This window comes from Meles meles, chromosome X, assembly GCF_922984935.1.
Source record: "Meles meles chromosome X, mMelMel3.1 paternal haplotype, whole genome shotgun sequence".
Classification (NCBI taxonomy): Eukaryota; Metazoa; Chordata; class Mammalia; order Carnivora; family Mustelidae; genus Meles; species Meles meles.
In genome coordinates this window covers 111520315-111543957 of record NC_060087.1, presented here as the reverse complement: position 1 = coordinate 111543957, position 23643 = coordinate 111520315, and the positions used below count along the sequence as shown (strand labels likewise).

General features: G+C 44.5%; 1 protein-coding gene across 3 annotated transcripts; it reads right to left on the bottom strand.

Annotated features, from left to right (window-relative positions):
• Nucleotides 1–700: 700 nt before the first annotated feature.
• Nucleotides 701–20506, bottom strand: UTP14A (UTP14A small subunit processome component). Of its 3 annotated transcripts, none has more exons than XM_045996254.1 (15): nt 20403–20506; nt 18850–18925; nt 17556–17626; nt 16145–16209; nt 14596–14738; nt 14138–14293; nt 8808–8927; nt 8615–8709; nt 7890–8013; nt 7729–7806; nt 6869–7256; nt 4587–4990; nt 3618–3811; nt 3389–3488; nt 701–1128 (listed from the first exon to the last, which is right to left on the bottom strand). In XM_045996254.1, exons 1-15 carry the CDS (start codon nt 20426–20428, stop codon nt 856–858), a joined length of 2313 nt encoding a protein of 770 aa, XP_045852210.1. In that variant the 5' UTR covers nt 20429–20506; the 3' UTR covers nt 701–855. The 3 variants fall into 3 exon arrangements, 2 of the variants coding, with proteins under 2 accessions (XP_045852210.1, XP_045852211.1); XR_006816907.1 differs by having other exon boundaries at nt 993–1128; nt 3710–3811; XM_045996255.1 differs by lacking the exon at nt 3389–3488 and having other exon boundaries at nt 914–1128.
• Between the last annotated feature and the right edge of the window lie 3137 nt (nt 20507–23643).

Below are 23643 nucleotides of genomic sequence, written 5' to 3'. Positions count from 1 at the left end.
AGGGAGTAAAGCACAGTAATGGTTATGTCCTTATGGAGTCTTAAGAAGTTTCTCCAATTCCTTGTTAGAAATCTCAGGTGCAAGGGCTCTTTCCATATAGATACACATTTGCCAACCAAAGACAGGCAGGTTCTTCAGAGCTGAGAAGCCCCGGGGAACTGCCACAGAGCAGTTGGATTGGAGTGCTGGTCCTGAGTAAGGAAGGAAAGGGAACAGAGCTTTACTTTTGGAAGCTCACCTACCTCATCTGTAAGATAAAGGTAAAAACTGTCTTCAGAATGAGAAAGGAAATGCCAACTAGTCTAGATAGCAATGCCGGAGAGCGGGGAGGCTCAGGCCCGAGAATGAGGGAAGTGGCTGGACTAAAGCTAACGCCAGCTTTAGCAGCTCTGGAGGACCAGCCCAGGGCGTGATCCAATTGCATGGCTCGTGCATGCAGTTTTTAGGTTCAGAGGTTAAGAGTATACGGTATTTAGTCACTATCCCTGACTCTTTGAGTGTGTTCTAGGGGATTGTGTCTGATATGTATTTCAGATCATAGGCTCTGGTAACTTCTACTTTAAATTAGGACTAACTACATAATCCTTGGGGAGAAAGTGAGGTTTCCCTGACAAATGTGAATGGAGAAATGCCATGGGGATCACCCAAAGGTATCCTGTCTGACTTGCGACAACACAGAATACATTCTAGTTAAATAGATAAAAATGCATTTATTTCTAAAATGCGGCTTAACTACACTTACAGTGTGCTAAACCAGTCTGGTAATTGATCCTGCAGCTCGGAGTCAAATCGGGCCTATGGAGGAGCGGTCAGGGCTCCTAGTTCTGGGAACCAAGATGTCACTCCTCCAGCAACTCAATCTACAGAGTTTTTCTTCAGCTGTTTTTTGTGACGTATGGAGAGTTGTTTTGGATTCCTCTGTACAACAGAGAGGTCCGACCTTGAGGAAGACCGGTAGCCCACATCCTCTGCTTTTATAGGCTTAATGATGTGACCTGGCTTGGTGACAACCTTCGGCGTAGTCAACTTTTGGAAGGCCCTCTGCGTGTTCCATGTAGATCCTATAGGGGTCTGGATGGTCCTTTCAAATTGCCGATGGTGTGTGAATGGATATGGAAGCACCCGCACCTGGAAAGGAAGGCAGAATGACTTGTCACGAGCCAGGCCTGGAGTGCAGCTGGTGAACTCTAATGGCAACTGGCCAGGAGTTTAGTGCCCAGGTCACAGTTCTATGTGGCTGTGGTGACTGAAGCTACTGAGGCGTCAAGGCATCCCCAACGCCCCCAGTCTAACCTTAGAAGTTCCAATCTGCTTGAGAACATCCGCCCCCCCCAACCCAGGCTTACCCAATAATCTAGGAATTGAAAACCCACCCTGACATTGCCCTGTAGTGTAGGAACACTACCGTAGCTCCGGGGGGAGCTGGACAACTGCAGCTGGCCCCAAGTGGGTCTTTCTATGCTGAACTGTGACTGCAAGACATGTCTGGGCACTTGTGGGTCCCTGTCAATGTTGTGAACCCCTACCCTCTTCAAGCTCTTTATTCCTTGCTTTCTTCTCCTTGATACACAGGACTGACATTTTAAGGAACCCAGAGGTTGACCATGAATCCTGAACTACACCAGGCTTTGATGCTTAGTTAGCTTCATCCTCTTTTGGCATCACAGAGTGTCAGAGCTGGAAGGCCTTACATAATGGCAAAGGTCATCTCCCTTGGCCCCAGAATTTGGCTTAGAGAGGGGAAGTGATTTACCCAAGTAAATTATGAGTAGTGAGGGAGAATAGAACCCAGGGGTCCTTTCCTTGTTTAGTACTCTCTTCCATTACAAAAATGGTACCTTCAGATATTTATATAATAATCTTTAAAACACTTCCCCTGAAGGCCAAAGAAGAGGAAAGAAAAAAAAGCAAGCAGAAAAATCAGGAAGTTACAATCAGTAGTCTTTGGAGATATTCAGTGGAACACTCGAGAAGCTGAGCACTACCAGGCAGCCCTGGTGGTAGTGAAGGAAGCAGTTTTCTTTAGGTTAAGGGATGTCTTATGTCTTAGTGAGGTTGCTGCCTAGATCTGTGCATGTCATGTAAAGTAAGAGAAAAAAAAAACACCTGGGCAAAATATTCAGTCTTGGGAGGATTTTCTTTTTTTCTTCAGCTTGAAGCATACTTTGCTGCATGCTGGGACCTGCAGTCTATAGCTTATTAAAAAGATGAGGAAAATCAGGGAGACTCTTGGAAAACTGTCAGTTTATTGTGACTGTAATTTTTTTTTTTCAAAGGCAAGACTCCTGATTTTACTGAGGTCTACACTGCCCTTCCTGTCCTGGTGAAGCACCCTTTTAACCCTTTTCTCTCTCTTTTATCCTAGTGATCATTGCCTATTTTGTGGTTATAGATCTACAACTGGGATTACAGTGGTTACAATTCAGTTTCCGCACGGATTGGTTCACAAAGATCGATCAGTAAAGTGTTTACTGGAATGGTCATTTCTTACTTCTCTTTTGTACCTATTAAACAGTTCCCCCTCTTTTTCAGAAGAAAAACTACAACTCATTTCAATATTATACTGGCTGGGGACAGGTCTCAGGGTCACAGACTTTTAGAATTGAAGGGAACATAAAAGTCATCGAGACCGGTCTTACTCCTGAGTCCCCTCTACACATGCTCATATCCCCGGGGCAACCCATTTGCCCTGTGGACCAGCAGAAAGTTTTTCTTTTCTCTTTTTTTTCTTTTTCTTAAAGTAGGCTCCATGCCCAGTGTGGGGCTTGAACTGGTGGCCCTGAGATCAAGAGCTGCATGCTCTACCAACTGAGAACCGGAAAGTTTCTCCTCAAGCTGAACTCCGTTCTTCCCAACTGCTACTTTATGTGACTATACTCCACATGACAGCCTGCAATATACGTGAAGACCACGATCTTGCTCCCGTTTGCTTCTCACTTGGGTAAATATCCCTGGCTTGTCACTGGACACAATTTTAATTCCACTCGCTGTCCTGAACGAGTACCGGTTTGTCTTCATTTTTCTTAAGATGCAGCTCAAACCTGTGGCCTCTCAACATCATCCTGACTACAGATACAAGCCTGAGGAATGGTAATTCTTAGCTTGGTGAGACCTGTCTGCATTGGAATTGTCTGGGGTGCTAGCTAAAATCTCCAATCTGGGGGCTTCACCACTGCTGCCAAGATTTTCCTTTAAACCTCAACCTCTTCCCAGTCAGAAATTAAAATGCCAGAATTGATCTGGAGTTATTAATCTTAGAGCCAGTCAGTGGTAAAGAGAACAGCTTTGTTTCTGTGGTCAAGATCACATATCCCTCTTGACCACAGAGCACTAGAATATTCCTCTCAAGCAAGAGAGCTAGGCAGCAAAGGGTTTCTCTCTCCCTCACCTGATGAGCTGCTGCATGGACATTTCGCTTCTCATTGATAATCACATTTGGCAAATTCTTGTCTTTTCTTGGAGGACCCTCAGGGGTTTTAATGAGAAACCTGGAAAGCAGAACGGCAGGATGTCTGACTAAGAACATTAAGGACTCAGTCAAAAGGGCAGGGAGGATGCATGAGGGTAAAGTGGAAGAACCTGGTGCACTTCTGACAGGCTTTCTTCCCTGTTCTTACCGGCGTCTCTTCTTGGCACTGGGCTTTAGGCCCATACCACCCCACTCGCCCCAGCCAGGCAGAGTCAGGTCCACGTCCTTTGGCTTACTCGCCTCCACAGCTTCCCGCTTCTCTTTCAAGAAGTCTCTGATGACATCATCCCCGGCAAAAGCTTCCTTTATCATCTGCTTTTGATCCCTCTCCTCTTCATCTTCCTGGGAAAAAACAAGAATGAGTGCTACAGCTTGCCTTAAGAGCCACGGATGAACCGTGGTGGTTCCTAGGGAGAACACCTGAATTTTGGGTTGTGACATTTTAGCGCCCCCTAGGGGGAAAGCGCTGAACAATGATGGTCTTGCAATATAAATGGATCAGTAGCCAATCATGCTCCAATTTTCTTTCCTCTAGGGTAAATATCCCTAACTCATTATCATATGACACAATTTTAAACTTTCAGTAAGGAAGCTGCAGCAGAGGAAGGAATGGCCTGTGTTAGGAGGAGGAGCTCCAAGGGGCCTGGCCATAACGCGGGTGTCCTCCAGCTTATATCCTTGAAAAGACAGGCGCCAGGGCTCCTCAATGGAGCAGTTTCAATTACTTAATCAGACAGTCTTGGACCATTTCAGGTCCCAGTGAATAGAGCACAACCTTGGCAACAGCTCAATGATTCACCTTTTGAATTGTCCTGCCCGGGATCTGGTCAGAGCTCTGAGTGCTTCTCTCCTTCCTCTGAGGGCAGTTTTAGAATCGCCCCAGGGAGGGTTTGATAGCTCAGGATTTAAGATGTGGGAGTCTCAGCGGCACTCACACCGTGGTGTCTACCGAACGGTCACGGGACCAGCCTGGCCGCTTGCTACTCTGGGCCTTTCAACTGCTGGCACGTGCCCCCAGCACCACCAAACTTCACTGAGTCTCCTCCTCATGCAAGAAGGACACTTTTTGAACCAGCTCTGATCTCCCACAATGGCCCATGCCCCTGGCTCTGCTCACCAACTCCTCCACTGTTGTGGGAATGGCCAATGACTTCACAGAAGGAGATTTTGTGGTCAGGAGGTTCTGCAGATCAATCATTTGCTCCTTCCTTTTCTTTTCCTTGGGAACACCAGTCTGAGTATTTGGGTTCCTCTCCGTCTGCTGCCCTTCCCTGCCAGGCCTGGGGACCTCCTCATTTTGAAAACATCCTTCTTTGGCCAGCTCTTCCAGCTCCTGCACAGTGTGTGCTCTCTCTGGCCTCTGCAGCAACAGGGGCTCCTCTTCTGCCTTGGTAGGTCCCTCCCTCTGGACCACCGGAACTGTCCTCACGGAACTCATATTCTGCTTCCCAGACTGATTTTCCTTGTTGAGTTTCTGAGCCAGTGCCCTCAGTTCAGACAGCACCTCCTGACTGCTAGAATCTGGGGGAAGAAAGGAAAGCTGTCAGAAAAGAAGGCTGGAAGTTGCCTTGTCACGCAGCATTTACCAAGCACACTCAACAGCGAGCATTTAGGTGCTCCCATTCATGGGGCTCGGCACCACGGGGAAGAGAGGATTCCGTTTGCTACATCTCTTGGAGAGTTCACTAATCATTGCCTATCAAGTAGCAGGCAATAGAGTTTAACAGTTAAAAGCAGCATGCTGGGAAGCAGATGTCCTGGGTCCTAGTCCCAGCTATGCCAGCGACTCACTGCGTAACTGGAACAGTGGTTTCATTTCCCCTTGCAGTAAACCCCGCTTGGAGAGATGGCCCCAAGTTCCAAATTTTAAAAAAAGCTGTTTTAACAGGTAGCCTCTGCATGCAACGTCACTGTAATTTATTATTTGTAATTTACACTATCATTTCCTCTCTGTCCCAACCAAATCCAGCACTGTTTTATCTGAAGGCAGCATTTCATAATCTGCTGTGTCCAAGTCAGGTTGCTTGGCATTTTCCCGTCACTGGCAACATCTGAGCAAATACCACTAGGCTCTGAGAGCCCTGAGGGAAATATGGCAGTGACATACTTCTAAACTCTCCTTTGCTTGACTTGATTTGCTTCCATTCCCAAGTTCATCCTGCTCCCTAGCTTTGGCTTGAAGCCTCTGAAAAGCAACTTAAATGTGCCTTTTGACACATGTATGTATATTCCGCAAGGATCAAGGTCCTTGGCTCATTTTATTTGGGGTCCACAACTTCCCACTATTTTAGGACACTATTTGCTGGAACGTTTGGGAATATTCTATTAATTTATCATCCAAGGCAATCCAAATCCACCTTTCATACCACAACCAACTGCTCTACACATTTAGCAAGAGAACCAGCTTTTGAGGAAGCCCAGGACTATTTGGCTGGTGTCCCGGGGTCGTATAAAGACTGCTCCCACGATCTTGGCTTACAATGCTGCTTTCCAAAGGCCTCTTGGAAGTGACTGCTTGTAACTATTAATCCCAGAACTCTCCAGCTGAGAACCCTAAGTAAAGGTCCTATAATACATTCTAAACAACAGTTCTTTCGAAATAGTTTTCACGGAAAAATAGAATCTTGCCATCATCTGAATCCATTATTTTTATAGGGAATAAAATCAGACCCCAAAATCTGCCCAGACAGCCAAGCAATTTCTGAATGTAGTTTCCTAAGCAGACTTTCTCTCCAGAATGGGAACTTTCTGACCTGTCTCAAGGGTGCTAAGGTTGTTAATATAAAATCTCTTGAAGGTAACAGAAAATATAATACACAAATTGAGTCTGAGCACGGGGTGACAATTCTCATTTGCCAGGTAGCCTGTGGAGTCCTTCATTCCTGTCAAGAAAGTCTCACCCCACACTGGCACATATCGACGGACATCATTAAGTGCTAAAAATGCCACCCTTACTTTACAAACAAAACCGAAAACTGCAGCAGTATTTCGAAGAAATTTCATAATGCCTCAAAATCGGCCTCTGTCTGTGAGTGCGAACGGCCTTCCAGACTCACTGTTACCATATGCAGCTGGGTCTGGTTTGTGGGCACCGGTCATGTTAGCTTCTTCCCTTACTTCAAGGATGGAGTGGTTCTGTCTCTGATGACCACAGGCCCTCAAGAGCAAAAACATGTCCAGATACACCTTGTACAGCCATGCAGATAACTGTGTATTCGATGCCTTTGGAGAAAACCGGTTACTATTAATCTGTCTTCTCTTCAGGGGCCCACAGTATTCTCTGTAAAGTCCCTAAAGCCTCATGACTCTGCTGCATGTGTGTGTGGACAGTTTTCCTCTCTCAGTTCATCCAAAACACTCGCACTGAGCAGTTCTCCATTCCAGTCCACCACAACTTACCTTTGGGCTCTTGCCTGCTCACTGGCTCGGCGTCCTGGTTGAGCCCAGACTTCCTCCGCAGTGATCGCCTTTCCTCAAATTCATTCAACAAAGTTTCTTCTTCTGCCCCTGGTCTGTCTTCTTCCTCACTTTCCGAAGCCTCATGGGCCACAGGTTCCGGAAGTTGTTCAGGGTCCTGGCCTTTGGCCTCTTTCGTGCCTCTTGAGTGATTCCTGAGCATCCAGGGGTTCGGTCCATTGGCGTCCATCTGGATCTCATTCACTGCATCAGGGACAAGTTCACCCTCTTCCTCCACACCCTCCTCCTCTTCCTCACTGTTGGAGGCCACCTGGAGCTTCTGCGTCAGTTCTTTGTTCCTGGCCAATTGTTCCTGCATAGCCTGGCGAGCCTGGAGGAAGAAGTCACAGCACGAGCGCCTTGTCATTAGTGACTGCAACGACACCTTTCCTGCTTCATTTCATAAAGCTGCCTCCTCTCAATTTGACTTAAGTATTTCTCACCGGTGCCTACTGTTTAAACTGCACATATACCACTGTGTTAACGGCTATGGAATAAAATGGGAGACAAATTCTTTGTCCTCAAGAAAATCAACACGTGAAACAAGGTTAAAAAAAAAAAGCTCCTCTCCCCTTTAACTGGACTTGCCTTCAATGCTGTTTCCCTTTCATCTCTCCTTTTCCACCTTGTTCCTGGTTCTTTTCCTCTCTGCCTTAGAGATTTTTTGATGCCTTTTTAGAATCCTGGTTTTCCATTCTTCCTCAGGGCTCTTCCCCAACTCTGCTTCTGCTAGCATCCTTACGGACTGATTTTCCTTTCTGTCCTCCAATTCCATCTCTTCTCTCACCCCGAGGATCTCTTACCTCCAGGTCATATTTGGCCATAATTGCCTTTGACTTGGCCCATTTCCCACTGTTCTGGTGCTTAAGGCTCATTCGCTCCTGGAAAGAAAGGGCAGAGTGAGATCCTTACCACTTTTGGGGGGAAAGTCGATTCAAGGGGTGGGGGCGAGGGGCAGCCTCACCATCATTCTGGCCTTTTCGATTTTTTCCAGTTCTTCCAATGCTGCAGTAGGATTGACCTTCCGCAGCTTCTCAAACTCCTTCAGGGCTTTCCTGGCCTTTCCTTTCTTCAGGACCTTGTGATACCTATGGGGTGAGAGGGCAGATTTAGCTGCAATACTGATGCCACACACAAAAAAGTATCCCCGCTCCCCAAGGGGGTTTCCCTATGCAGGGGCTAGAATGGACATCACAGAGCTGGCTGACTATAGGGAACCAGTTTGGGACCTGAGAGGACTGGCAAGCCTCTCCGTCCCTGCAGCCCCCAGGGGCACACCTCTGCAGAGCAAAGAGTCCCCTCTGCTTCTAGAGCGCAAGGCAAGAGTAGAAGAAGTTCCAAAGAGGCAAAAAGGCAGGAAGGAAGCCCTACTGGCCTCAACAGCTGTAGAATTCAGAGCTCATTCTGCAGAATCACTCCGTGATGTCCTGGAAGGGAGAGAAAGTAATTGAACAGTCCTCTTTTTAGCAAAACCGAGATTGAAAGCCAAAGCCAGAGGAGAGGGCACTACCGAAGCAGGCAAAACTATGAGGTTGGACTGAGAAAAAAAAATGCTAGTCACTCCTATTTGGGACCTCTTCCACATGACCCCAGTTGCTATGTCCAAGGTTCTTTCCTACGGACTCATGATTAGCCACATCACTTTCTTCCAGGGCGCATGCACGGCCATGTCAATAGGGGCCTCCTTACTTTTTGCTCTTGATTTTCTTTTCTCTTCGAGCCCTGGCCTCATAGTAGGACTGCAGGGCCCGGGCCCTCTGAAGCTCTGCTCGGCGCATCTTAGCCTACAATGAATGACATTCACAGTGACTCCTGGGCTTGAGGGCAAATGATGGGAGGAATAGGGCACATCTGGATGTATCAAAGGGCCTGTTACACTTACCTCTTCCAGGCTCATGGCTTTCAGAGAGGCCTTTTCCACGGGAGTCAGTAAAGGGTCTGTCATCGGCTGCTTGTTCTTATGAAGGAGGTTAAAAACTTCCTGCTCCAGGGGAGTTCTTGCCTTAAGGAGGTAACAGAACATTCCAAGTCTTAAGCCATGCTCCTAGCCTCCCTGTTTACAATCCTATGACCATCCACTTTATAATACTATAATGGGAATCACAAACTGGAAAGGACTGGCTGTTACAGCAAGAGAAAGGGTTCCAGTCTCGCTGTTCAGCGGTGTAGATAAAAACCTCACTTTTCTTCTGATTTAAGACAACTTCAGCAAGGGGATTCTAAAGCTCCTCTCTATCATCAAGGGGATCACTCTGTTCAGATTATCAAAATATGTAAAACAGAATACCATTCTCTTAAATATGAAAGCAGGATGCCCTTAAGGTAAATGCTGGCAGGATGGAGGAACAACAGTACCATACTGTCAGTTTTGATAGCAGCAAAACAAAATGGTCCCCATATTACGTATATTTGAAGTACGTATGTGCATTACTGTATAGTCAGGAATTTAAGGCTCAGGGGTGCCTGGGAGGCCCAGTTGTTTAAGCGTCTGCCTTCATCTCAGGCCACGATCTCAGGGTCCTGGGACGGGGTCCCGCATCAGGCTCTGAGCTCAGCGGGGAGTCTGCTTCTTCCTCTTCCCTACCCCTGCTTATGCTCACTCTCGCTCTATCAAATAAATAAATAAAATCACTTAAAAAAGGAATTTAAGACTCTTATAAGCGTCCTTTAAAGAATACTTCTAGAAAATAGGGGGAGGTTAGGTCTTAGCTTCCTGACAGTTCAAATTTAACTCTAGTCATTTTCTAATTTTGTTTCTAATCCCTAAGTTCCCAGTTAACTTTGCATGCTAGGTAGTCTATATATATATATGAAATGAATGGACTGAACCAGTTACTTCACACGTCAACAAAAGATGCTGTTTACTGCTTGACTGACACTGTGAACATGGTTAAAATAATGAGGCTGATCATGCCATGGTCTACTTTGGCAAGGCACAAAGATACCCCTGGGCAACAGAGCCAGTTTCAAACCTCACACATGTATTATACGTGGTTTTCTTCAACAGCCATATACATCATGGTGGGTATTAAATTTACAAGTATCTGGACAAATGCATAAACACAGATCACCACATGTTACACGGTGTTATTGATTTAACCATAAACCTATTCTACTGAATGGTAAAGGTGCACGTTCTTCCATTTTTAGTATTTGCAGTAGTGATCAATCACAGGCTACAAAATGATTTATATTACAATGTTGTAATCTCCCTCCAATTCAATTTACATTTATTGATTGCAGCTACATTCCAGGCACTTGTGCAGGGTGCTAGGAATACACAGTTAAGATTGTTCCTGTCCTCATAGAGCTCATAGCCTTTCAGAGGGAAGAGATACATGTACCACTGGCAACATAACAGGTCACATGTTAGTCCATAGGAGCAATCACAAAGTGAACAATAATTTTTTTATTATTTTTTAAAATTTCTTTGACAGAGAGAGAGATCACAAGTAGGCAGAGAGGCAGGCAGAGAAAGTGGGGGGAAGCAGGCTCCCCGCTGAGCAGAAAGCCCGATGCGTGGAAGGCAGAGGCTTAACCCACTGAGCCACACACGTGGCCCGATGAACAGTAATTTTAATTAGGAGGTGAGTTAGGCTTGGAGAAGGACTTTTTGATTTAGGCTTTGAGGCATTAAGTACAATTCTGTAAGGGTGGCGGGGGGGGGCAAATGGAGGGGAGTGTAAATAAAAACAGATATACAGAGAGATATGTAAGGGAAAATGTTTTGTCCAGTGTAGTTAAAACACTAGGCGCTTCTGTTTCATTCTGTAAGTAGAGAGCCTTTTGAAGGATTTTAAGCAGGGAGTGACAATCAGTTTTGTGTTTCGGAAAGAAAAAAATCCTGGTGATCATGTAAGGATTTATATGTAAAGGCCAAATGACAGGTGAAAATGAGAAGAGGAACCAGGGATCTGAGAGCTATTACGGAGAAAATTTACATGAATAGCCCACTACGTGGGCTGGGGAGGGGTGGCAGTTAAGGGGGGAAAGGGGGAGGTGAAGGAGGGGTAGAAAGAGTAAGAATCAGATGGCTGAGGTTCCCAACTTAAGGGACTGGGGCAGTGAGTTATGCTGTTGACTCAGATACAGAATGAAAGAAAATGTCAAGCTTACTTTGTTGTGTGTTAAGTTTAAGGTGCATATGGGAGGCCCAGACGAGGCCTACTGGTCGTATGGAATATGGGACTGGAGCTCAGAAGAAGGCATCTAGACTGATGTGTATTATATACAGGTGATAGCCAAAAGCCATGGAATTTACAGAGCAATAATAAAAGGAACTAAGGAAAAGTCTGATAGATAAGGGAAAAAAAAAAAAAAAGCAAAAAACAACAGACCAGGTCATCACAGGCGCTAAGGGAGGAGAGTTTGTTTTTTTTTTTAAACCAGTGTGATGTGTTAATAGTGTCTGACAGGCTGACGCCTCAGAGGGCTTGGGATTTGGCGTTTCAGAGGCCTCTCACTAATGCCCTCTGAGACAAGATTCAGTAGGGTGGTAGGGAAAGAAGGTAAGAGTACAGAGGCAGCAGTGGAGACCAGCTCTTCCCAAAGCATGTTCCTCATCAGCTAACTGGATGTACTTTATTTTTTTAAGGTTTAAAATTAAATTTATTTGATTTTTATTTGTACACTCTGGGTTAGAGTAAGTCAAAGAGGTTTCTTTACTGTCTTCTCATAGCCTTTAAAATGCTAGTGTATGTTATGAACTGCCAATTTCCAGCAGGGGCATGCAATGTTTTCTAGCAACGGAACCCTGCCTTTTTGAGGGCATATTGAGACACTAGCGTTTTTTTTTTTTTTAAGATTTTATTTATTTACTTGACAGAGAGAAATCACAAGAGAGGCAGGCAGAGAGAGAAAGGGAAGCAGGCTCCCCGCTGAGCAGAGAGCCTGATGGAGACACTAGCGTTTTTGAGAACACTTTGAGTAATGACAGTGTAGGCTGCTAGGGGCTGGGAAGGTACCTTACATTGTTTTCTAGTACTTTGCAGTTTACAAATGCTTTCTCATGCATTATCCCATTTAAATATTCTTGGAGTGAAATGGAATTTTAGGAAGCTGGGCCAAAACTATAATGCAGACTTTTCGGATTCTTAATCTTCAGAGTCCTTGGTACTTTGCATTCTAAGTTGTAAGAAGAGAACTCAGGTGCTGCCCAGAAAGCACTCCCCAACCTAACCATTTCCTTACTGCTCTGCGTCATACTGGCCTAATTTCTCAAAAATGAATCTTACAGGGCACCTGGGTGGCTCAGTTGGTTAAGTGTCTGCCTCTGGCTCAGGTCATAATCCCACAGTCCTGGGATCGAGTTTGGGCTCCCTGCTCAGTGGGGGGGTCTCCTTCTTCCTTTGCCCTTCCCCTCTGCTCGTGATCTCTCCCCCTTTCTCTCTCGCAAAAATAAATGGAATCTTTAAAAAAATGAATCTTAGAATAAATGGTACAGTAGTTTTATGTATAGCATTTGGGGGGGCTCCACTCTGTCTTGCACAGGGAGCTCCTGGAGAGCAGAGGTTTTGCCATTCTTAATGCAACCTATTCCTCCACCATCTCATGTTTAATAACCAACTAGGCATTTTCCACCTATCTCCAAGATGACATTGTCATTTGGAAAAAGGTGCAGAAGAATGTGCAGAAGCGCACTACTACTCTTTTGATTAAAAAAAAAAAGAGAGAGAGAATAGCAATGAAACTTTTAGGTTAACAACAACAAAAAACTTACGAAAGTGGTTATTTCTGAGTGAGTATGGGGGTAGAAACGAGCAGATGGGGGACGGGGTGGGGACAGACTTTTCACAATATATCTTCTGTACTTTTTATTTTTGAGTCCTACAAATTGTATTACCTCTTAATTTTTTTCCTAAAGTCTCCCTTCCATCCTGTAGCCACTTTAAACCTGATCTCTTTTTCATGTGGAAAAGGAAGCATCCTAGAAAGAGAATGATAGCGACTTCAACAACAATATCTGAAACAGAGCTTAGCCCTGTAATAAGCAACAACTTGCTCAATGTCTAGCTATGGCACCAAGCCACATTTACTTTGATTAGCGCTAATTAGCTCAAGTTCCTGACATATAGAACATTATCATCTCTGGATTCTTAGCATAGAAGATTCATACAAGAAGCATGAAGACGGCATCTATCCATAGTTTAGGCATTGCTGCTTTTTTTTGGAAGATTTTATTTACTTATTTATTGATTTGACACAGAGAGAAGTCACAAGTAGGCAGAGAGGCAGGCAGAGAAAAAGGGGGAAGCAGGCTCCCTGCTGAGCAGAGAGCCCGATGCAGGGCTGGATCCCAGGACCCTGAGATCATGACCTGAGCCGAAGGCAGAGGCTTAACCCACTGAGCCACCCAGGCACTCCAAGGCATTGCTGTTCTTGATTATTCCTACTTAAGAGAGAATATCCTGTTATAGACTCCATAAGCAATAGCATATTGAAAAAGGAAATCTAATTGAAGTTGTTCACAGACTAAACACTGAGACTTTGGTGACCAACACGGGATTACCGACAAAGGCATAACTACCATTCCACCCCCAGTGCCATCATTTACTACCACCATCGTTTCATAAAAGCTATTTTGATGCTATTAAAATGGAAAGCTTAACCTCATAGTAAAGAAGAGCTGGTAACCTTAAATCTGCCATACTTACAATTATCCTTTTTAGTTCAGACAAATAAAAAATTTGCCAGGGATCAGTGTTTGGACAACCCAGCTCTGAGATAACTTTTTTATTTTCTGTAGCTCAGAGTCATGAGTTACTTGCTAAACTGCTAGTCATGACCCGCCATACATTGTATGTTAATGTGGTAGTCCTTTATAAGCAAACTTTGGTTCCTCTGCTCATATGTAGTCCTACTAAGGCTCAGTAATGCTGCTGAGCTCCTGATTTTCCCCAGATCAGAATGTGGCTGTAGAAGATTTTTGAAAAACTGGGGTGTGAAAAAGAAAACACGACCCTGTTCCCTCTCTACTGGCAATCAGATGCTTTCACACAAAAGCTTGAAAATAACCATGCGCCGTGTGCTGCAAGTGGATGAAGGGCGACTACAGGGTGATTCTGCGTATTGCAGGACTGACCATGAGTCTTTCTACCCCCTCTCTCCCTTCCTTGACTGCTAAACTAAAGACTGCAGCTGGGGTTTTGCTTTACCAGGTCCAATCACATCAATCTCACCTGCCAAGGTGCAGTTTCCTGGTGTGGCACTCACCTTCCAGCCACTGAGCACATGTTCAATGGGAGCAAAGGCTGACTGCTCCTTCTTCAGGGGAAAAACCAGCTGCTCTGCTTGCCGGTTCTTCAGGACGATGGGATCCCATTTGGAGAGGGCTTGTGAGGTTTTATTGAATGCCACTTCCCTGTGGATCTGAAGCAGGCAAAGTACACGAAAGGAAAGAGCCACAAAATCAAGCACTGAACTCTATGGCCCAGCAGGGAATCAGGAGCCAACGTTTCTTAGTCCAAGAAAGAGTCAGCACATTAGAGAGTAGCTCTTGCTTACGTCTAAGGACACATTCCCTCGGAGGTGCATTTTAATCTTTTCCGTGGCAATCACAGCTCCCCACCGCCCCCCCATGTTCCAGGCTTCCCCCCCTTTCCCTTCTTACCCTATTTTTCCTTGTCAGTCCGATTTCTTCCCCTTAATAGACCACTTTCTCTAGAACTCACCCTCTCAACCTCTTCTTTGTTAAGGGGTAACTCCACAGTCTTCTTTGATTTGACTCTATTCAGTTGCTTTTTCACAGCAGCCAATGAGGATGAAGTTTTAACAGGCCCAAGTAGATCTGAAAGGACTAGCTTTTCTCCTGATCCTGCAGAAAAGGCCAAACTTTCTGGTCAGACTGAGAAGAGAGGCAAAAATCTCCACATAACATAGGGAGACACCTCAGTAGAAAATGCTGGTAGACAGGCCAACGTGTAGGGAAGCAGGAATAATTCTCTTACTTTAACCGCCAGCCATAGTGACACTATTGCTTTCCTACATTCCCAAATGTGTTGATGGGTGGAAGAGAGGAGAAAATTATTTATTTTAAAAATACATTTGCTTTTCTCTTGGTCTTTCTGCTTCTACTTTTGCCTTGCTGTACTTCATCCTTCACACAGCAGCCAAAGTGGTATTTTGAAACTGTAAATCACAGGCTGTCAGGATCCTGCTGAAAATCTTCCAAAGGCTCTCCTTTAGACCTAGAATCACGTCATTCTAAAGGACACAGCCCAGTCAAACTAAAGCAGCCACTTAGTCACTTTACTTCATCACAGTGTTTTAATCTTCATTATCTTCCCCTTGATCTTCCCTTAGAATGTTAGATTCCATGAAGCATTTCTCCCATATTATTCTTCATTGTAGCCCCAGTATCTAAACTATCCTGAAACTGACACATGGTAGAAATATGTTAAGTATTTGTTGAATGAACAAGTTTGAAGAATACATTGTTATTTGTTCTGAGGGGTTACATTAGTGGTTATTAGAAACTTAGAACTCACTGGAGCTGCCTAAATTGTGAATATGGTGAAAAAGATATGGCATCTAGACTTCGTATCCAGGTTAAAATCCCAACTCTGCAATTTACTAGATTGTGTATTCGCATTAGGGGCGAAATCTCTCACCCATGGAAGGGATGAAAATTGGTTTTGGAGGTGGGGGAGTGGTGAAAAAAATCCTAGATATTCCAAGCTTCTGTGTTCCTCCAAAGCTCAACCCTATCCAACAAAACTTATTCCTTGTTATCTGATTTCCTGGCTATGGGGGTGGGAGTGGGGTGGGGGAGAGGCAATAAAAAAAAGTCTAAAAATGCTTCTCAGGGAACAATAAAGAAAAGAGGTTGAGAAATATTATACTAGGTGAAGGTCCTTGAGTTAAGTAACTTGACTTCTCTGAGCTCCAGCAGATTATCTGCCTGTCCAAAATCAAAGCACTGTAAGAACTGAAAATAAAATCATGAATGTGATTAAGCTAGTGAGAAGCAGCTGCCTTCAGTCATGTCCCTGTACCGCAGAAGTAGCTCATCAGTGGGAGACCTTGACTGTGGTCTTCACATCTTTCTTCTAGAAATGGAAGAAACTCAAGCCCACCTTTCTTCACCCACTCAGTTAAGTATTTATGGTATGATCCATTAACCATAACAAAAACAGTTCCAGGGGGTGGGGGGTGTGAAATGACCATTATGCTTTTAACTTCACAAGCTCCATGAATAAACTGCTTCCTTTGTTAACTTACCTTCAGAAGTGACACTGAACTCTGACACCTTCAGACTAGCTTCAGATCTCTCAGCCAATTTCCACCTGAAATTAGGCAAAGCAGAATATAGTACATTTCCCCACGTTTTGCTGGGGAAAGCACTTCTCTTTTCAAACAAGGCTTTGGTTTCATGTATTTCTCTTCTAGAATCAGGTTTTGTCACAAAGAAACCAGGAAATCTGTTCCTAATCTAGACTTGGTTGTCTAACCATTTCTTTTTTTTTTTTTTTTAAAGATTTTATTTATTTGACAGAGAGAGATCACAAGTAGGCAGAGAGGCAGGCGCAGAGAGAGAGAGAGAGGGAAGCAGGCCCCCCGCCGAGGAGAGAGCCCGATGCGGGACTCGATCCCAGGACCCCGAGACCATGACCCGAGCCGAAGGCAGCGGCCCAACCCACTGAGCCACCCAGGTGCCCCTGTCTAACCATTTCTTAATGTAGACTCAGACACTCAAAAACACAAGACAATATGAGGTAGGCACAGTGGAAAAGGTATTGGACTTGGTTTCAAACATACCTAGATCTGAATCCTGGATCTGCCACTTAGGAGCAGGGGCAAGTCAATTAGCTTTTCTAATGGGGATTAAGTAGTTCCTAGTCAATATTTCAAAAGACTCTAAGTATGGATTAAGAATTCAAATGCACAAAGGCCTAACACAATCATTTCTTTTTTTTTTTTTAAAGATTTTATTTATTTATTTGACAGAGAGAGATCACAAGTAGGCAGAGAGGCAGGCAGAGAGAGTGAGAGGGAAGCAGGCTCCCTGCCGAGCAGAGAGCCCGATGCAGGGCTTGATCCCAGGACCCTGAGATCATGACCTGAGCCAAAGGCAGTGGCTTAAACCACTGAGCCACCCAGGCGCCCCCTAACACAGTAATTTCTAACAATTACATAATGCTTATTATATGCGGGGCATTGGTTTAAGATCTTTACACTTACTCACGCATTTAAATTTCACGACCCTCTGAGGTAGGTAATGTTTTTAATCTTATTTTCTAGTTGAAGAAATTTAGAGGCAGAGGGGATAAAAATTTGGTTACACAATCTATTTCTAAAGTACATGCTCTTAATAATATGCTGACACTTTTGCCTTCATTGTCTTAGGCACTCAATGAATTTTTTAAGACTTTATTTATTTAAAGATTTTTATTTGAGAGAGAGAGAGGATGCGGCAGGAGCGAGTGGGGGAGGAGCAGAGGGGGAGGGAGAAGGACAAGCAGACTTTAACTTGGGCTTGATCCCAGGACCCTGAGATCATGAACTGAGCTGAAACCAAGAGTCAGACACTCAAATGACTGAGCCAGCCAGGAGCCCCAGCACTCAATGTTAGTTACAGATCTGTTTCATGAATCAGCTAGTTATAACCTGTCCAAATGGATGAGAATGTTACCTATTCTTTCCATCAAGGGAACTGATTGCTTCCAGAAGCTTTTGATGCTTTCTCTCTCCGTCAATGTCCGCCTAGACACAGAAAAGGAAAAACCACCAGAACAATAAGGGAAAGGAAAAGACAGCATGGAAATATCTTGTTCTTTTGGTCAGTGGAGGATTGGGGAATCAGATGAGGTCTAGGGTACAGGCATTCAAGCTCAAACAAAGAACTGCTTTAAAAGCCAAACTCCTTCATTATATGGACCATAGTACCTAGTGATCTGTAACTAATGTCATGCCTCTGTCTTAATCAGTCTTGAGAAGAAAAGTGCTATGAGAATGTTTCTGTATAGAATATATAGCATGGTCTGACACAGAAACATTTTTAAAAAACACATTTTAAGTAGTTTTGTCAAGAGAATAGAGAGTTAGAATTCCTAGAGCATCTGCTGGAAAGCCAGCTTAATCACATATATGCATATTCCAGTCAGACACAGACAGTCCATTACTTACGATGGTTTGACTTACAATGTTTTGACTTGGTGATAGTGAGAAAGTGACACACATTTAGTAGAAACCGTATTTTAAATGTGAATTTTGATCTTTTCCCAGGCCAACAAGGGATATGATCCTTGTGATGCTGGCCAGTGGCAATGAGCTGTAGCTCCTGGTCAACCATACGATCATAAAGGTAAATAACTGATATACTTAGAACCTTTCTATGCCCAAACAACCATTCTATTTTTTTAATTTTCAGTACAGTAGCCAATACATTACATGAGATATTCACCACTTTATTATCAAATAGACATTGTGTTACATGATAACACATCATGTTAGTGTTATCATGTAAGTGTTCAGAGCAAGTTTAAGGTGGGCTAGGCTAAGCTATGATGTTCAGTAGGTAGATGAATTAAATGCATTTTCAACTTATAATATTTTCAATTTATGATGCGTTTGTCAGGATGTAATGCTATCTTAAATTGAGGAAGATCTGTAATTAAACACCTCTACAAAAACCTAAGCTTGGGTAATAGGGAAATCATAAAATGAAGGCCATGTTTTTTGGTCTTATATACTCAACTATACTTAGGCTACTTGGAAACAGTGGATCTTATGCAGTCTTCAAGTTTCCATAGCACTTAATAAAATATCTTATACGTGAAACACTAAATAACCATTTGTAATTTATTTGCGAGACCTGAAAAATATAAACAATGTTGCCACCATTTTTTTTTTTATCGAGGAATGTGCTGTCTACCCTGTGAGGCAGAAAGGGAACCAGAGAAGGCAGTTTAGCAGCTGTCACCCACCTCATCTTCACTGAGGCTCAAGGGGTAGTCTTTGGGCAAATCCTCTAGTTCTTCCTGTTGGCTTAAAGCCAGAAGGCTGTTAAAGGAGATAAACGAGAAATATTATCAATTGAAATAACTTCTATTACAACAATCTCTAAAACATAACTTCAGTATTTAAGCACAGAATGGGCCCATCCCCTGGAAGAGGTACAAACCAAGCAGTGTGGGCATTTTAGAAATTTGCCAAAACATTAAATTTAGAATTAAGTCAGGCATCATCCCCATGGGATGAGCAGTGGGTGGTGCTACCCCTACAGAACTGCATGGAATGAAAAAGAGCTAACTCTCTTCAGTGATTGGTACTGTATTTTCCACTGACTTCTGGGAGGCTGTAAAAATCTCAGACTCTAGGTAAGGTGATAGAAGGCACTGTTGCTGGCCCTTGAGGCCATGCAGTTTTACCATTCATATTTCTAGATAATTTTTTTTCTTTATTTGACAGATAGCGATTACAAGTAGGCAGAGAGGCAGGCAGAGAGAGAGAGAGGAGGAAGCAGGCTCCCAGCTAAGCAGAGAGCCCGATGCGGGGCTCGATCCCAGGACCCCAGGATCATGACCTGAGCTGAAGGCAGAGGCTTTAACCCGCTGAGCCACCCAGGCGCCCCTCTAGATAATTTTTTAAAGGTTTTATTTATTTGACACAGATATAGAGAGTACAAGTAGGTAGAGCAGCAGGCAAAGGGAGAGGGAGAAGCAGGTTCTCCGCTGAGCAGGGCACTCGATGTGGGGCTCCATCCTAAGACCCTAGGATCATGACCGGGCCGAAGGCAGCTGCTTAACCAACTGAGCCACCCCGGCGCTTCTCCACTAAGATTTCTAAGCATCCTCCAAACGGAAGATACCTTTACAGGTGCAGCTTACTCCAAAGTGACACGTTGATCACTTGTTCCCAGAAATGGGGAAAGGAAGAATTCGACGACAGCAGCTGAGTTAACAGTGTTTCCTGGGGCTTCCTCGGCAAAGTAGGTACTTAACTAAGGAGACTGGTACCCTGAACCAAATTATAGACTCTATTACCTAACAGTATGTATCAATCTTTGCAAGGCAACCCTTACTAAACGGATTATATTTAGTTCCCCTATCAGGGGGAGGGGATAAAACATCAGAGGAGAAAATGTCACGAATGATTCCAGTTAGCAAAGGCTTCCAAGATAAGAGGAATTTATAAAGTAGGCACTCCCAGCGCAGAAAGTTAAATGCGCCTCGGCGGCGGCAGCAGCAGCAACACCAAACTAAGTCACGTGATGAGGAAAGTGCAACAAATTAGCTGGAGAGGGAGAGTCCGCATCAGGACCAACAGGGATGAGGCTAAAAAACTGGCAAGTGGAGGGAGTGAATTAAATTAAATCACAAGGACTTTTCAAGGATGTTACCACGGAAATAGTAATGAATGGTGAGGTCTTGGAAGAGGAAAAACTGTTGTCTGTTAAAAGGCGGCTTCCAATGTTCAAAAGTCGGGGGACCCAGCCCCAACGACACCCAGACCCCCCGCTCCGATCTTTATTCCTCACCTTTCCGCAGCTCCGACCTCGCTCATCTCAGCAGCCTGTCTCTCACATGGGCCAGGAGCGGAAGCCGAAAGGAAAGCAATTTCCGTGCCGGCCGCAAAGCAATTTCTGCTTCCGCCAATCACACGCTGCGTGTAGCGTCACTTCCGCCCCGCCCCAAAGCCCATAAGAAGCTGGAGACGCTTCGGGAGGGGCCTGCTGGAGACCGGGACACTGGAGTTTAAAGCCTGGCAGCGGGCGGAGCTTTGCTCCTCCCGCCACCCCCGCCTACTCCACATCATCTCTGGGGAGCGCCGATGTCCGCGCTCCCAGCTTGTGGTTTCCTCGTGGCCCAAGGTGGGTGAGCTTAGGGCGAGGGCACTGTGCTGTCGGTGACTGGCCAAGCCTTGGTTGTCGCTGCTTGATCCGAAAGGAAAGGCTCCCACGCCCGTCCGTGTTCCACAGCGTCCTGCGAGTCCGGCACCGGCCAGCTCGAGGCTTTCTAGAACGCCAGGGAAATGGCCAGCATTGTGTTAGATCCCCGAGATTCGGCGGTGAACGAAGCAAGTTTCCTCCCCTCGTAAGAAAAAAGTCCTCTTTCGTCTTGTCCCCCCCCCCCCCCCCGCCCCGTCATTGCAGCTCCAGTTCCACCTACCCTAGGTAACAGAGCTTCTTCCAAGAAGGGCTGTGTTGGTGGCTGCAACTTCCTCACTTCACATCCACTGTTAAGACTTTTTTTTTTTTAATTAAAAAGCAGAAAAGTAACATACGAAAACACACACGTCCTCTATTTTAACCCGCTTCCGTTTTGCTTTTGCCACACTATTCCGCTGAAACTGCTCTGAACAAGATCCTCAGTGACACACTAGGTTGCTAAATAAAACGGACACTTCTCACTCAGTCTTTGTCTTCCCAGAACTTTGTGTGGTATTTGATACTGTTGGTTTGTTTTTGTTATTCATACTCAGGAAATGTTTTTGACATTTACTGTGTGCCAGGCCTCTAGGCACAGGGGATACACTGGTGCACAAAACAGACATGTTCCATGGCTTCATAGGACTGACTTTCTAGTGGGATTATAGAATTATAGATAATTTGTCGGTATTGAAACTCCATCCTGGGCTTACATGACAACACTCTCTCCTGGTGTCTTAGCTTCATGGCCATCTTCCTCAGTCTTCACTGCTGGATACTTTTTCTGTACTTACTCCCTAAATGATGATGTTCCCCAGGCTCTGTTCTCAGCCCGTTTGTCTATTCCATGTGCTCTTCTTTTTTAAAAAAAGTTATTTATTTATTTTAGTAATCTCTACATGCAACGTGGGGCTTGAACTCATCACCCCAAGATTAAGTCACATGCTCCACTGACTGAACCAGCCAGGTGACCCTCCACATGTTCTTAAGCTTTTAACACTTGTATGAGAATTCCAAAAGCTGTATGTCTAGCCCAGACCTTTTTCTTAAGTTCCAGACTAGCATCACTGATGGTTTCCTGGCAGTCCTTTTTGTCCCACAGGCACATCAGACATGAAGTATCGAATAAACTTCTGTCTTTTCCACCAGGGTTTCATACTTTACATCTCTATGACTGGCACCATCAACTGCTAGTTGGTCAAGTCGAAAGTCTGAGAGTCATCCTTGATTGCTCCCTACCTCATGCTTCACAGTTGCTCCTCACATTGTGTTTATTTTTCAAGATTTTTTATTAATTTATTTGACACAGAGACAACAAGAGAGGGAACACAAGCAGGGGGACTGGGAGAGGGAGAAGCAGGCTTCCTGCTGTGCAGGGAGCTGGATGATGCAGGATCATAATGACCTGACCCGGGATCATAATGACTTGAGCCAAAGGCAGATGCTTAACGACTGAGCCACCCAGACGCCCCTCACATTGTGTTTTTTAAAAAGATTTGTTTGTTTATTTTAGAGCACACAAGCACAGGGAGAGGGCTAGCGGGAGAGGGAGAGAGAATCTCAAGCTGACTCCCCGCTAACTGCGGACCCTGACGAGAGACTCCAACTCACGACCCTGAGATCATGACCCTAGCTGAAATCCAGAGTTCAAGAGTCGGCTGCTTAACAGACTGAGCAATGCAGGTGCCCCTGATCCTCACATTGTTGGTTTTACTTCCCGAATCTCTCTTGAATATCTTCTCACCTTTCCATCATCATCCGTCAGACCCTTGCAATTTCAAGCCTGTGGTACTACTGAAGACTGTTAAAGCGAAGGGGGGCATTATAGCCTTTCTGGCATGAGTTGTGAATGGGACTCTCTGGATGACTCTTATCTCTGGCACTTACTAGCTTTGTAATTCTTGAGTAAATCACTTAACTTCTCCATTTATTTGTTTCTTCACCTTTAAATGGTACGATTGTACATTGGGTAGTTGTGAGGACTAAATGAATTAATACACATAAAGCACTCGAATAAATGGAAAGCCCTTAGTATAATACCTGTCACACACTAACTGCTCAGTGAATGTTAGTTATAATAATCATTTTGTACCAACTTTTCAGTCCTTAGTCTCTCCTCCTTCAATCCTGTAAGTCTGATCATGTCTCACCCCTAACTGAAAAGTTGCAAATAGACCCTCATCACCTTTAAGATAAAATTATAAAAATCTCTTTGGTCCTTGTCTACCTCCCCAATCTCTTTGGAATTGGTTGCTGCTTCCCCCAAGGCACTACAAATTAGATTTTTATGGACAGATGATGTTCTCTTAATCTTATAGGAAATATGAATAAAAGCATTTTAAGAAAACATTGACATTTTTTATTGATCTATACTTAATCTAAGTAAAGACTGTGTGTTTGCTATGCAAATGCAGCTTTGAGGCAAGTTCCCTAGGCAGCTCTAACTGGATTGCTGTCCCATTCCCCTTTTATGTAGAATTATGAAACAGTAATGCGGCATTTCAGCTGAGACCTAAAGGAAGAGAAGGAACCCGCACTGTGGAGAAGGGGAAAGAGTGTTTTGGGCAACAGAAACAATGTATATTTAGAGGGCCGTCTGGGCTGGGAAGAGCTTGCTGTATTTTAGCAACTGAAAGGCCAGTGTGGCTGACTGGTGGTGAACAAGAAGGTAAATATAATGGAGAGGGATGGAGAGAAGGGCAGGATTCAGGTCTCGCAGGGCCATGTAGGCCACGGTAGAATTCAGATTTTACATAAAATGGGCCACAATTTATTTGTTATGTAGGGGTTATGTAGGAGAGTGATATAATGTAAATTTTACTAAAATCACTTTGGCTTTTGTTCAGAGAAT